This window comes from Cyprinodon variegatus, unplaced genomic scaffold (assembly GCF_000732505.1).
Source record: "Cyprinodon variegatus isolate N-32 unplaced genomic scaffold, C_variegatus-1.0 Scaffold32, whole genome shotgun sequence".
Lineage (NCBI taxonomy): Eukaryota > Metazoa > Chordata > Actinopteri > Cyprinodontiformes > Cyprinodontidae > Cyprinodon > Cyprinodon variegatus.
This window is the reverse complement of record NW_015150485.1, coordinates 77,755-93,085: the sequence shown is the minus strand read 5'-3', so window position 1 is coordinate 93,085 and position 15,331 is coordinate 77,755. Positions and strand designations below refer to the sequence as shown.

General features: G+C 37.0%; 1 protein-coding gene across 1 annotated transcript in view; it reads left to right on the top strand.

The window, feature by feature from the left end:
• LOC107102253 (cholesterol 7-desaturase-like) overlaps window positions 1-15,331 on the top strand; it is a 23,252-nt gene that overhangs the window by 3,530 nt on the left and 4,391 nt on the right. Inside the window, exons 2-5 of the mRNA XM_015401473.1 lie at window positions 8,808-8,996; window positions 9,673-9,851; window positions 13,766-13,891; window positions 14,273-14,392. Coding sequence (XP_015256959.1) covers window positions 8,808-8,996; window positions 9,673-9,851; window positions 13,766-13,891; window positions 14,273-14,392 — 614 coding nt within the window. The remainder of the gene's footprint in view (window positions 1-8,807; window positions 8,997-9,672; window positions 9,852-13,765; window positions 13,892-14,272; window positions 14,393-15,331) is intronic.

Here is a 15,331-nt window from a genome sequence, read left to right as displayed (position 1 = left end):
GGTCTGCTGTGTGGGAGCGCTTTGCATGTAGAGTGACCTACGATGACGGCGGAAAGAAAGTTGTGGATAAAAGTGCAACAGTGTGCAAGCATTGTGCAACACGTTTTGTTTATGCTAACAGCAACATGACCAACATGTCATGCTAACCCCGAAATCCCTCGTACTCTGTCAGCAACCCCCGCTCCGCCCCGCTGCACTCCAGACCGCCTGCACAAAGCAAAGCCTACAGCCCCCACTGTGGCTCCCGTCCGCTCCGCTCTGAGTTGCTTGGAGATCGTAGAGGGTATGCGCGAGATGATTAAATTCAAAGCAGCAAAACATGCGGAAATGATCCAGGGTTTCCGCGGATCAATAAAAATAATTACAATTCATAATTTTTTTTTTTCATTAATTTCATACATTTTTATTTTTTCATTAATTTGTTATAATTTTTAGTAATTTTTTTTTTTTTCGGTGTAACAATAAACATATACCGAACTGAACCGAAAACCGTGACCACGAAACCGTGAACCGAACTGAACCGTGGATTTTGTGAACCGTTCCACCCCTACTTTGCATGTTTCATTTTTTTTAAATACGGGACTGAATTACAACTAAAAAGTGTGCATATAATCTGCACATGCTGCTCCTATTACATGGTCCTGATCCGTTTACATGTATCAGTTCAAGGTTCTATTCAACAGGCTTTGCTTCACATTCCTGTAACGGCAGATTTTATCATTGTTACTAATGCATTGTCTTTAATGACAGTTTTTCCTTCCAGTCAATTTTCCATGAATAAGTTGTAAATATAGCTTTAAGGAGCTTAAAGTCTGCACACTGTCACTCCTCTTTAAAACAGGTGTAGATGACTTTGCTGGACAGCTGACGAGTCAGCAGTCGTCCTTATGACTGCTTAGATAATATAAAAATCTTGTTTACCTCTCATTGCCCCATTATTATATTCTTTCAACACTGCCAGTTTAAGTGTGCTCTTTTAATTTATTAACTTAATAATTACAGGGTCGTGGTGACACTAAAAAAATGGAGTTGGAATTTATACCAGTTTAGTAGCACACCTCTGCCCTGAAGCACCCTGACTTGGCACTGTGAAACATTCATTATGCAACTGTAGACATTTATTGATGAGCTAAGGCAAAAATCATTAAAAGGTTTTAAAAATATCTAACTTTCCTGCTGGAAGTTGGCCAAAAGCAACAGCTCTAACGCTTGTTTAGTGTTAGAGCTGTTGCTTAGTTTCAGCTTGTTGGATACTGAACTGGGTATTTTAAAAGACACATTTTCCTCAACACTGAATGTTGCATTTGGCTTTTATTTGCTTTCCTCCTTCTGTTTGAGCTGGTGCCAAGATACAAGAGGCATGACCCTTACAGAGATTCATCCACGTGATAGATGATATGCTTTTGGTTGAGTCTTGTTTGAGTTAAATGACTTGTTTAGGGATGCCTGGTAATGCTTTCTGTAAGAACAAAGCTTTAATTTCCTTTTAAAACCTTTGACCTGCTTGTTTATCCATAAGGTGGCATGGAGATTAGAGCCGTTGTGGTTACTTATAAAATGAAGAGGTGTGGCAACAAGTGAAAGCAACAAGTTTATTAAATGATAATAAAAAAAATCCTCTTGGATTAACTAGTCAAAAATTAACTCTAGTCTATTGGGTGTAGTTACTGCAAAGAAATGCATTAAAAAGTGTAGCATAGATTTGCATTGTGTTTTTCCAGATACTCCTATATACAGTAAACCTCAGTTCAGCCAGCTAAGCTAACTTTGGAGAAGCTGCAGAAATTCTTTCCTTATGCAGGCGAATCTGCTGCATTCCAAAAAGGTGGTCTTTATAGAGGGTTGGCAAAAAAAAAAATTTCTTAGAAAGCTTTTAGAAGTTATGTAGGTCATTGCATTTGTTAAATTATTTAAATAGACACAATACATTTAGTTTGCTTACTTGAATTTATGGAAGATTATGGAACCTGAGATTTTATTACTTTCTCATTTTTAAATGTTTGTGCTGTTGCTTTACTGTTACTGTTGTTTTTGATACGTTTCTAAATAAGATTCATAATTGTATAAATGTTGTCATATTTATTGTTATCATCATTATTAACCCCAATTCCAAAATTTCAGAATTCATATGTCCTTCAGCAAAACCACGCACAGATTTCTCACTTTAAGGTATAGTTAAGTATGTTCTTTTTCTGGGTGTATCATCAAAATAAGTGGTCCTCATAATTGTCAATCATTCTGGTAATATGTTTATGGAGGCGGTCCTATGTGCTCGTCCCCATTTTTATTTAGCGGGGGTTTGTCTGACATAGTGGAAAAATTGCAAATCTTCTTTTGGAAAGTAAGCTTGTATGAATGATGCAAACAGTAACTTTTAAACAGAGCGTGCACGAGGAGAAATTGGCTCGTGCACGCTGTTGTATGCTCTCACACGTGTTTAATAGGCATTCCCTTTCTGGAGCGGGTAAAGGGTTGTGCATGTGCATGTATTTTTTAAATTGCAGGTCTTTTCAAAAAGCCGCGAAAAATCTTCTGCTATGCATTTAAAGGAGGTAGCTAAAAGTTTAACCCCTCCTGGCCTGTAGGCAGAGCACTAGCCCCATTTCCAACTCCTATTCCATCCTTCAACTGTACATTTTTTTATCTAGTTGAATGACCAAAAATTTAACTTGCATGTCTAGAAGGGAAACAGCCTCTGAACTGCTTTGCATCCTTAAAGCTACAGTGTGTAATAATTACAGGGATATACAGTCAGAAATGTAATATATTATACATAACTATGTTATTTTATCATCATCTACGAGCTCAACCTCTTAACCTTAATATTTGCGTTGCCTTAGAATTCGTTATTTATAATTACATAGGAGCGGGTCTCGCAGCCATGGAGGCAGACATCTTTGCGCTACGGCAGCGCAGAGCCAACAAACTAGCGATTGCGAGATCGCCAAAATGTCACAACGATGTAGAAAAAATAACGGGCATATTTATTATCTTAAGTCTACATGAAATCTATACCCTACACAGACTAATGAAATACTATCTGTAAAATTATCTATGTAAACAAACCTCATCACTTGAGAAGGTAGGTGATGCGGACGTCGTGGAAGACATTTTGTCCCGTAACGCTCGCCGTACTGTTGGGGGGGAGAAGCGGTGTGGGGGAGATGTTCATGTTGCTGCAGTCTGACCGCTAGATGTCGCTAAAAGTTACACACTGTAGCTTTGAGTCTGCAACAACGTTCAAAAGCTTAAACGATGCTCACCCCCATTTTGCTTTTTTGGTCTGTTTGAGTCTGAGAAGACACCATTTTGAGCTCTATCACAGAGCTACTGCGATCCTGCAAAGCCTGAGCAGCATTGCTTTGTGTTTACATTATCCTAGTAACCAGATGTAAATATTGATGGAACCATCAAAAAAAGTTATTTATACACTATATCTGTTCAGTTACTTTAACACTTTTCTTCTGCATCACCCTGGATGTACTTTGGAGGTATTCTTTTTTTTTTATTATTAATTGATTTAAAGAAAATTTAACTTATGACCTTTAAATACGGCTGTCTGCAAAACTGTTGCACCTGCTATTCATTGAGCATGTGATTTTAGTTGATCACCTGGAACACGCCCATTAATATTACCTGCAACATTTTGTTTGCACATACAGTTTTTTTTCTCCTTATCTGGGATCTTAGTAAATCAGGGCCCTAGAAGCCAGTCTTTCCTGCTTGATGTGCAGCCACCAAAATAATGAATATGATCCATTCTGTATTCTCTCTATATATGCATCTCTGGTTTAATAAGATTAGTGTTTCATGTTATTCTTTTCACAATCTGCAGGGGGGCTGTTTGATCATCATCATCATTACTTTGGAGTTTTTATCTAAAAGGGATTTCAAAGAGGATGTGAAGCTTTCATGTCTGTCGTATCATGTCATCCACATCACATAAACAAACTGATTATGATCAGGGTTTCTGTCACTGAAAAATGCTGCCCGTCCAACAGTGCGACCTACTTTCACTGAGCTTATCATGTCTGCAGATGAAAGCACTAGTAATTTGCTATTACTAGACTGTTTTATGTGGATTTGCTATATTAGCCTGTACAAATGATTACGGTAATTTTGTTTATTAAGGGAGAAGAAATATTTAAGTAACTTTGCCACATATGGAAAAACAAATATGAAAAGAAATTGCTCCCTTGAGCAATTCAAATCGCCAGGATTATCAAGATCAAATAGAAAGATAATAGATCCTACCTGAATCGTAATGAGACATTGTTTATAGGGTGTCCTGGCCGAGGCTGTTGGCGATACAGTTTCATAAAACAAAAAAACCCCCACATAATTCTTGATTGAAACTGATATGGTTAAAATAAAACATGCCTGTACCTGATCTACTGTACTATGCCTCATAATGCTGTTATGTCGCTATGGTTGGGTTTTTGTCCTGTCTGCTGCCAAAATGCCTAACTGAGCCATACTGGTGGATTTTAGAGATTGAACAGCTAGACTGATGTGAAAGCATGATATTGGATTTTAGTTAAGACTCTAATTAGGGAATCTAAATGCCTTCAGTTTGCTTGCTGCAAAAGGTTACAGTCTGGTGTCCCAATATTCTCTGCAGAATGTATGGTTCCCTATTATAGAATGTGTTCCAGGTCCTGCATTTTAGTAAAATATGTACGTTTAGGTGTTCACACCCAAAATGTTCCACTTTTTTTTCTCTATTCCACAGAATATGAACAACATTTTGTGGATCCTTAAACTATTTTCTGAGCTTGGATCCTAGTTTCCTTCTTATTAGTGTCTTTTTTACTTCAAAGCAGAATTGCATTCATTTTGAACCAAGTATTAACTTAACTTGAGACAAATTAAATGATTTTTCCACTTCATGTGCAGCACTTGTCGCATATTAGTGCTCTTTAATGGCTGACCTCTGATGTAGGATTTATTCTTGAGGAGTGAATTTAGCCTTGTCTTTACTTGTAACTCCATAACTTCTCAATCTATGGGTTCAAAGTTGTCTCCTGTTATATTTCGAAACATGGATGAAGACTGTCGAACAAAGAAATGTTGCTGGTCTCCTCCAGCGGTGCTAAACCTGGGGGTTTCAAGTCTAGCGCCTCCAGTAGATAAAAGTTATAAAGATCTGCTTTAACTGAGAACAGCGAGGCCTTCAAAACTGCTTTGTTGTCGTCCAGGATATTCTTTCAGTGTGCTCATGTAATTATTTAAGTTGAACACCCCTATAAAGGTTCATCACAACTTTTAAACTGCCTGTAGCCCATGTAGATTTCTTATTAGGGCAGAACTGGATCAGTTTACATCTGTAGTGTTTGTAGGTCACCCTCAACACCTCCACTGATTCCCCACAATTTTGTTTTGCCAACGCAATTTACTGCTCTTTATTTGCATGCTTTAAATATCAGGCCCATTGTGTAATTTTCCACTTAAAACCAGAACCACTCAAAGAAATAGTAAGCTAAGTGTGGACACAGATGAACTCGAACAAAACAAACAACTTGACACTTCTCATGATATGCTCCCTTTAAAAAACATAATCTTTTATGTAATTAAAAAAAATACCTTTTGCATTTTTCAATTTGTTTATTAGTTGTTTTTTTTAACAAATATAGCATTTTTTCTAAAGCCTTCATTTGAGTTATTTAATGTATAGAATATTTAAAGATTACATTTGAAATTGCACCATCAGCATATATCGCTGTATTACTCTATGTTTTATACATCTAAATTAATTGACAGACACCATGTATGCAGCTTTAGATGTTACAGGTCAGAAGGGATGTGCAAATGTTTAGACTCCCAACATAAATGTGCTACACATTCAGAGATATAAACTTGAGGGAAAAACATGCATTTTTGTCTGCCATGCTTATTGTAGTGTAATTTAAACCCCTTTTTTTTTTTCCCAAAATGGGCAAATTCACTCTCTGCATTTGACCCATCCCCTTAGGGAGCAGTGGGCTGCCATTGTGTGGTGCCTGTCAAGCAATCAAGGGTTAAGGGTTTTGCTCAAGAACCCAGAGTGGAGGCTTTGGGGATCGAACTCGGTACTTGCAACCTTCTCAGAGCACTGCTCTAATAAACTAAGCCAACACTCCCCTAATTCCTACATTAGTTTTATTTATATTTTTCTATAAAAACAATCATTTGTGCTACCTCTTTAGATGTTTGCAAGACAGGTTTTCCCTGCAGACTCTGTTACTTTTCTTCCTCGTATTTTGCTGATGCCAGCTGGGAATTCCTTCTGTGTCTCCCTCTCATCCGTTTCCTGCAGTCATTCCATTTCACCATATATCAGATTCTGCTTGTAGTGCATATTTTCCATGATGCTGTCATAACAGATTGTGATGGGCTCGAGTTCTGCCCTACAAATGCTTTTGGCAGCGGCACGGTGCTGTGTCACTGGGCATTTGGATGATTCTTGAGTAGTGTTTATTATCTGCCTATGACACCCAGGAAAGACACTGAAAGAGCTCTCTCATTGGCTATTTCTATCCAGCTGCCCTCAAAGACCATATAAAGGTCACAACAAAAGGTGTTATTACAGATGTGTTATCACAGACTTAACAGTAGAGAAATATATAATTTTAATTTGAATATCTTTAAGTCATTCTCCTCCTCAGTTCATCCTGCTGGTTCCTTCTGAGCTAGATTGAAGGTTTTTCACCAAGGAACAAGTTTTATTTTAGGTGAACTGGAGTCATTTCTGTTTCTATTTGGCCATATGTCTTGAAACAGGCCCAAAGCATCATAGATCCTTCACTGTGGCAAACAGTACAAGATGCTCTTCCACATATTTATTTTGTTTTTCTCCACCAAACCGACCTAGTTTTTTGCAATCTAAAAGGTTCATCTTAGGCTACTCTCACTCTGTTTGCTATCTTCGCATTTTACCTAGCATGCTAATAAACATTTGTATGTTTGTTTTTTGTAAAGCAAACCTACTGTAGTTTGAATAGTGCATATATCAAGGGATAAGTGGTAAGGAACTCATAGTTACCTGCTATAATAGGATGAGGTGTAATATTTTGCTGTAACGTCAACATCATGGCTTTTTTTTATTGATTTTAAATCTTTAAAGGACATAAATGTCGGATATTTGCTCCAGATTTCACCAAAAATAATTCTCAATAGTCACCCAGAATGGAGGTAATATTCCCTTTGTGATGTAAAATATTAATCTATGTTAACTTTTCCCTGTTTTGGTTAATATTTTTTGCTTTATCCACAGTTTGACTTAAACTGGGGGCAGGAATACCGTCCTTTTTTAGCATTTTCTATAACCTTTCTATACTGATGGTCTCTAAAGAGTTGGAGTCTGAGAGGATTTGTGGTCTAGCTCTGCATCAAGGTCAGCTAAGAAGGATGCTTGACTGAGAACAGGATCAAGCTGGAATAAGATGGAGCTTTGCTGCTTCTGGAATGCATCTCCATTTTCTCTTTTTTCTTCTTCTGAGATGTACAAATGTGTATGCATAACCTCATTCAGGGCGTTTGTCTTTTTCAAGTGTAAGAGCCTTAAAACGCTTAATTCCTTTGAATAAATTTGCCAAGAAAAAGATCAATCTTTCTCTGTTTTACAAAGTGCTGATCTCCACCCCTTTGATAAATACAAAAACCCACAACACATTTAAGCGGTTTGCCCTCTCCATCAACATCTGAGTTGAGTTTTATGGGGAAGGAGGCACAATCAACAGACAAAGAAAACTCTCTCATGTTTTATATTTCTTTATTACATGTAACTTTTATCCTTTTTTTTTTTACTTTTCATTATAGCACTTAGAGATAGACTAATTTTAGTAGTATTACTATTTTTCTTTTTTAAATAATTACATTATTACCTCCAACTATGTGACTTAGAACCCTATCTTTCACGTACAGCCTGCCTGTAGAAGATGCAGTGTGCTCATATTTATGGGGAGAATCACACTGGTTTTCACATCCACATTTGCACGACAATTGCACAACAACTTTTGTGGATCACTGGCAACACACGATCTTATGAAACATACAAAAAATAAAGAAATGCACATGCAAACAATTTATACAATTGCAATTTAGCTCCCTTTATTTGGATTTTTTAAGATCATGCCCTATGCATTATTATTAGTTATGCTTTTTTAAAGCCACTGTGTAATTTTCAGCGACATCTAGTTGTCAGACTACAGACTGTAGCGAGGTGAATCGTCGCAATATGGGATAAATTCTTTTTTAAGACCTTTAAAATATTTTTAAAGGTGGTCAAAACAAACGTCAGGGGTCCTGCGTGTTTAACCCAGAACTTTAGCATCAAATGAGATTTGTTTGCAGCTCAATCCTCCCGCTCTCTGACATTTCTCCCTGTTAAATGTCAAGTTACCATGCAGTCCTGATTAGCATGATAAATACTGTCTAACTGAGACGTTTTTAGTTGCTTATTCATCCCTATCATAAGAAGCATTACAGTTGTAACAAAAAGAGACAGTCATAGGAATTTTCTACTAAAGCATTTGCTTAACCAGGATTTAGCATTTTACAAAGTAAAGAGGGATATCAAACTAAATAACCAGAATGTGCAAGACAGAAAATGTGTTTTCTTTTGCTGAATAATTTTGAAGCTCACACTTTTCTGTTTAGAGAAATAGCAATGCCATGAACTGATAGTTGCTGCTTTGTTTAGTGCAATGTTCTGCTTCCTATTGCTCTAAGTATTATGATGTAATAATGCTCATTTTAATATTGTGAGATAAAGGAATTTCTGCAGCTGATTTCATGCCCTGTTTGTCTCTCCTTTGTTTACTTGTTAGGTCAACAGCTGGCGGTGTTTCGGGGCCATGATGGGATAGCCTATGTGCTTGACGCATACTGCCCCCACCTGGGTGCCAATCTGGCTGTGGGGGGACGTGTGCTGGGAAACTGCATCGAATGCCCTTTTCATGGCTGGCAGTACCGGGGAACTGATGGCAAATGTGAGAAGATTCCTTATGCAGAGAAAGGTACGAGCACTAGATTATCTTAAATAAAGGTAAAGGAAACAAAAACCAGACCATAAAAGATAGGGTTGAAGAACAGTCTAGAAAAAGACTGGGAGTTGATAATTTTAGACTTGAATCTATTTTCCATGTTCAGAATGATCTAGTGTTTGCTTCTCTATCTCCTTCCTCCTGTATCTCTCACGTCCTTATTTATGCTAGTGTTGATTCTTGTTTCTTTCTTTCTTTCTTTCTTTCTTACTTTCTTTCTTTCTTTCTTTCCTTCCTTCCTTCCTTCCTTCCTTCCTTCCTTCCTTCCTTCCTTCCTTCCATGGAGCTGTTCAACCTTCCTTATTTACCTTGTCCTTTCTTAGCTTATAACATATAATTTTTTCTAATTTGATAATATTTATTATTGCATTTATGAGTTCCTGCACTCCTGGTTTTCTTCTTCTAAACCTGAGTTGATATAGTTTGTTTTGTATTGGTTCATGTTGTTGAAAAAATACATTTATAACCAATCTGCCTTTCATTGTGTCCTTTTTTCTTTTTCTTTATCTAACGCCTCGTTTTGTTGCATCATTCCTTCCTTGGATCCTCCTTCCTTTCTGTTGTTTGGTCTTTCTTTAGTCTGGGAAATTTTAAAACTGTCTTTTTAATTCGTATTCGTATTATAAAAAGAAATAAATGTGGCTCTCAGTTCCAGAGTTTGCCCAAGTGCGCCGCTGGCCCAGCTGTGAGGTAAACCGACAGGTCCTGATTTGGTTTCACTGCGATGGATTAGAACCACAGTGGAGCATTCCGGAACAGGAGGAGATCACTAATGGCCAGTGGGTCTACAGAGGGAGAACTGAGCACTTTATAAATGCTCATATTCAGGCAGGTTTACAACTCTGCACAAAACTTTTGACTCATTAATTAATTCTATTTTAACTTACAGGCAGTTAGACTTTCTTGTCATTTTTTCTTATTGTTCCTGATCAGAATTTTTCCAGGATTTCTAAAGGACTTTCAATGATCACCTTTACATATTGTTTGCTCTCATAGATTATTCCTCAGGTCTTGATATTTCCCTTTTCTGCTCTACTTTTCTCATTACCCATTGCACGAAATGCTAACGCACACTATCTGCTGACGCATGGAGCCCGTGTAATACAAATATCATCTGCATCCATCTGGGTCTTTTTAGGCCAATTGAGGGCAAAGCAAACATTTCTGGCTGTAAAACTGTTTGCTCTGATTACACTGTCTCCCCTTTGGTTAAAAAATGACAAGTTAAGAGAGAAAGAAAAGAAATATAGCAGAATTTATTTTATCGACCCCTCTACAGGGATTCAATTAAACTGTAATTAGGGATGTGAGGATCATCTTTCTTAAGACTGAGGCAAATCTGTAGTCATTTGTGTAAACCAAATGGAAATTAAGCAATTTTGTAATTTATCTTTTCAGTACTCGGTTTGGGCTCCACGCAGCCGGACAGAAAGACAGGGTTAAATAGACACACACACACAGACAGACTGAATGTCAAACAGACCATCAACCTATTCTGACTGGTCTGATGCTCTAATTTATGTACTCACTACATACCTGATTCTGTGTTTATCATCTTTTTCTGCTAACAGTGTTGCTTTTTATATATCTTTTAAAAGTAATTAAGGTTTGTCTTCCTACAGTCTTTATTCTTATTCGTTTCTGATGATTATAATTAATAATAATAATTATATTTTATCTTTTTTTTTTCCGAGAGCATTGTATATCTATGCAAAGTCTTTAATCTGTCTTTATATTATGTGTTCATTGTAAGCCAGAGGTCTTTGTGAAATCTGAATGTGGTTTCGTCATATTATTAATTATTCTAGATTCTTTTAATTCAGTTTATTTTCTTAAGCCTAGGGCTGCAACTAATGATTATTTTGCTAATCGATTAATCTGTTTCTTGTTCTTTTGATTAATAGTCGGATAGTAAAAGATTTCTTAAAGAAGACTTTTTGCAAAATTAAACCAGGTGAATCTCAAACTTTTCCACTTGGGGAGTACTAGATAGAGCTTATTGACAGACAAAAAAATCTTTATGCGAAATGTTTACATTTTTTTTACACTCTTGGTATAATCGCTGCTCAAGGTGAGGTGCTCTGTCAGCTAAAGGCGTGTTTTAGAGTCTCTACACTCCAGTTGAAAATTAATCAATTACTAAACTGGTTGGCTGTTATTTCAATAATCGATAAATCATGATAAATCTGATTAGTTATTCCCAAAAAAAGTAAAAAAAAAAACAATCCACTGGACTTTGTTTCCAAGTTTGTAGACTTTTGAGAATCTTCACCAGCAATTAATCCAATCAGTGCTTCAGCCCTACGCAAGTGAATAAACTCAAAGAACAAAGATAATCTCCTTCAACTAAAAACCTTTTACAAAAACAGTTATACATAGACAAAAAGATCAAACATGACAAATATATTAGTGTAATTATTAGAACTATTTGGGTATAAAACTAGATTTGTAGATAAATACAGAGACAAACAAAAGGCCATTTTGAAGCCAGAAATTGCACAATGACTCCCTGAGCCTGTGTCTCTGCTGAGGGCAGTACTCCACACAATGGTAGCGTGAACAGAGGTGCTGGTACCTTTAAATGTGTGGGACGGTACCGAATCCTGCTGGAAAATGAAATCAGTATCTCCATAAAACTTGTCAGCATGAAGCATAAAGAGAGAGATTAAAGGGATTATCTTTCTTATCTAAAGGAAATTTTTCTTTGCCTTAATCACTGGCTGCTCCTTAATATGACATCATTTAAGTCATATAACAATCACATTGAGACGCTTTAAAATTTCCTGGTCATATTCTAGGTTGACTTTTATGATGTTAATACATTAGGAAACAAGGACATTCAGTATTGTTTAAGATGACAGTAACAGGGTGTGGTTAACCAACATTTTTTCACTCCTCTATACTTTTCATCTGAGCAATGTCCTCTTATCTGTAATTGAAATATTTTAATCTCAGTCCTTGTTGTTTCTTTTGGTTGCTGGAAGTCCAAATTTTCCCCATAAAAATAATTATGGAGTGTTGAGGTTGAATGCAAAGCACATGACATTTTAGAGCCTAACAAATATCACTTCTGAGCTGTAGCCAAGTTTATATAGAATTCCATGAAGCAATGATAATAGGGTTATATCTAGTTCTGTTTAGATTAGATCTAGTTGGATAGAGCCTCTTAAGCAAGAAGCTAATTGTTCTGCTGGTCATTGACCGTCTTCTAGGTAAATTTTGAGTCAGCAGTCTTCCATTTGTCTTTACAGACCAGAAGATTTTTGTATTTAAAGTCTTTTTATTAATTTAATGTTCTGTAAAATTGAATTCTATGTTTTTTTTAGATGTAAACCAAGTTCATATACACACTGCAAAAACGATCTAGAAATAACTTAAAATTTCCTAAATTAAGTGTATTCACCCTTAAAGGAATAGTACACCCAAAACATGATTAGCCTTCATTTTCTACTCACCCCCATGCTGAACAACACTCTGGAGTACTTTTTTGATATCTCAAATGCATCTGGAGATCTGGGAGGCTTCTTGCTGTCTGCTGACATTCAAATAATGGAGGTCTATGGTGCCCGAGACAGAAAGGTCCATAAAAGTCCACAAAAAACGTGTCAATATTCCTCCATACTGCTCGTCCAATGTATTCCAGACCAAACCAGATAAAAGTGCGCATTCAGCGTCTGCTCTGCCGATAATGCAAGCGTAGAAGAAGAAATGTGCTGTTTACCTGTGCAAAGAAAGAAACAACGAAATAAAAATGTCTGAGGACTTCAGTGTTGAGGAAGAGCATGAGTTCTTTGCCGAGCTGAATGCGCACTTTCATCTGGTTTGGTCTGCCGCGGTTTCCGTAGACTCTTGAACGCGCTTTAAGGAAATCCTATACACTACTGTTTATGCTCTAAAAACATTCTAAATGACTTTGTTTCGAGTAAATTATGGACGCTACCCACTCAGGACACTTGGAATACATTGGACGAGCAGTATGGAGGAATATTGACACGTTTTTTGTGGACTTTTATGGACCTTTCTGTCTCGGGCACCATAGACTTCCATTATTTGAATGTCAGCAGACAGCAAGAAGCCTCCCAGATCTCCAGATGCATTTAAGATATCAAAAAAGTACTCCAGAGTGTTGTTCAGCATGGGGGTGAGTAGAAAATGAAGGCTAATCATGTTTTGGGTGTACTATTCCTTTAATTTGAGTAGGTAAATGAGATAGTTTGCCAATGGAATGAGTCATTTTATTCTTAAAATAAGGTAATTAGATAATATGCACTTGAAATAAGACAATGCAATTGTGTTTTCTTATTTTAAGTGTAAATTTTCTTGTTCCATTGGCAAAATGTCTCTTTTACCTCCATAATCCAAGAACAAATGCACTTATTTGAAGAAAAAATTACTTATCTAGATTTCGATTTTTTGCAGTGCAATATATTACATATTGAACGTCTCTCTCTATGTTGCACATACATTTCTGTTTGAATTGAATTATTTAAATGAAATATTTTTTACATTTATACGTAACTTTCACTAAATACAAAATAAAGAATACAAACCATAAAAAAGTAGGAGTTTTTGAGTAGGAGGTTTTAATGTATTTATTAAACTGGGAAAATCTCTCCATTAAGGGGGAACCAGTCGAATGACCAGATGGAGATTGGTTGGATAAATTTAAGTTGGAAAGCTTCAGGAAGCTTTTCTGGAGAAATACGTGAAATACTTGTTGCTAAATTTTCCTGTTTCTTCAGGAAATCCCTGAAAATGGAGCAGACATCCCCCACCTGGATCACCTGCATACTCCGGGCATCCCAAGCGGAGTAGATCTGCGCTACACCAACAGCAAAACCTGGGAGTTTGTTCGACATGACTGGAAGGTTGGGCAGGGGGCGCCTTTCTGTGTTTCAAACATTTCATCTGTGATTCTTTTAAAAAAAACTTATTTTTTTCTGTTTGGATCATAGGGATAATCTTCTCTCATGCTCTGATTATTCTAAAACAGCTGAGTTACACATTTGCTATCTCAGTATAAATATGGCTCCAGGGATCCAGTCACTGTTATCTCTTTGTGTACTTTGTGCCCATATACCTGTTTGTTTACTTTTTCTGCCTCGTCAATTTTTCGGCCTAGATTTAAGTATCTTTACAGCACCTTGATTGATATCATTTTGAAACATTCCACTTCTTTAAATGGACTTTGTAATGCCTGATTTCATTTGAACTTGTGTCTAATAATCTTTTTTTCTGTTTCCTTTAAGGTTGAATGGGAACCGGAACCAGAGCCTAACAGTCACTGCTCTCAGATGCGGGTGAATCATTCACTCACCTTATTTGGATGCCGCTTGCCTCTGCTGGATCTGCGTGTTGTGGCCAGACAGGTACATTATATTTTTGTTACAGGCAGGTACAAACCCAGACTGAAATATTCCAGGCCATTGAGAGACAGATTTTCACTCTATTTGGCAAAATTGAGATTTTACTTGTATGCATAAAATGTGTCCTGTCTTTGGTAAGTAAAACAAAAATTGAGCTGTTTGGTGTCATGACCCAAACAATACCGTCCAACAATGGAAGCTTTAAAGGTTTGAGGCCTTAAATACAAGAGGATGGGTGGGCGTCAACTTCTAGCGAGATAGGTGCAAAGCAGGTGCACAGCTAAAGGAAATAGTAAGAAATGTTTCTCTGCATCGGTCGTAGGAAGGAAAGTCCAACTCCAGTCCTTAAGGGCAGGTGTCCACCACCTTTGATCCCTACTATTTGTGCCTCAGAATGGCACATTTGGTAAGCGTTCAAACAGGCCTCCAGAGGGTGCTGTTTCAAGCCAGACAGTCCATCCATCCTTCATACCTGTTTATCCCTGTACAATGCCCATAAACCATTGGTGCACCCTGGACTGGTGGCCAGTCCTTCACAGGCAACACAGAGACAAACCCAAACTCAATTTAGAGAAATCTGCCGTTCCCAAACTTTTTGTGTTGGACACACTTTGAAGATTGATTTAAATAAATTATTTGTACCACAATCAGACAAATCCTCTCTACACTTCAAAAAAGAAAATTCAACTGAGGTAAACCATATTGCAAACACAATATCCTTTAAATCACAAAATGTTATTATTGTAATTGTAACTGTTTAATTATTTTATATATATATATATATATACAGTGTTGTACCTGAACGCGTTCATTGAACGAAAGTTCATGAACTCGTTCATATTTTGGGCGAACGTGAACTGAACGTACTGCATTACTGCCTGATGAACGTTATTATGAACTCGTTCATTCTGGTGTCTGTGAACGGCACGCTCTCTCAGTTCA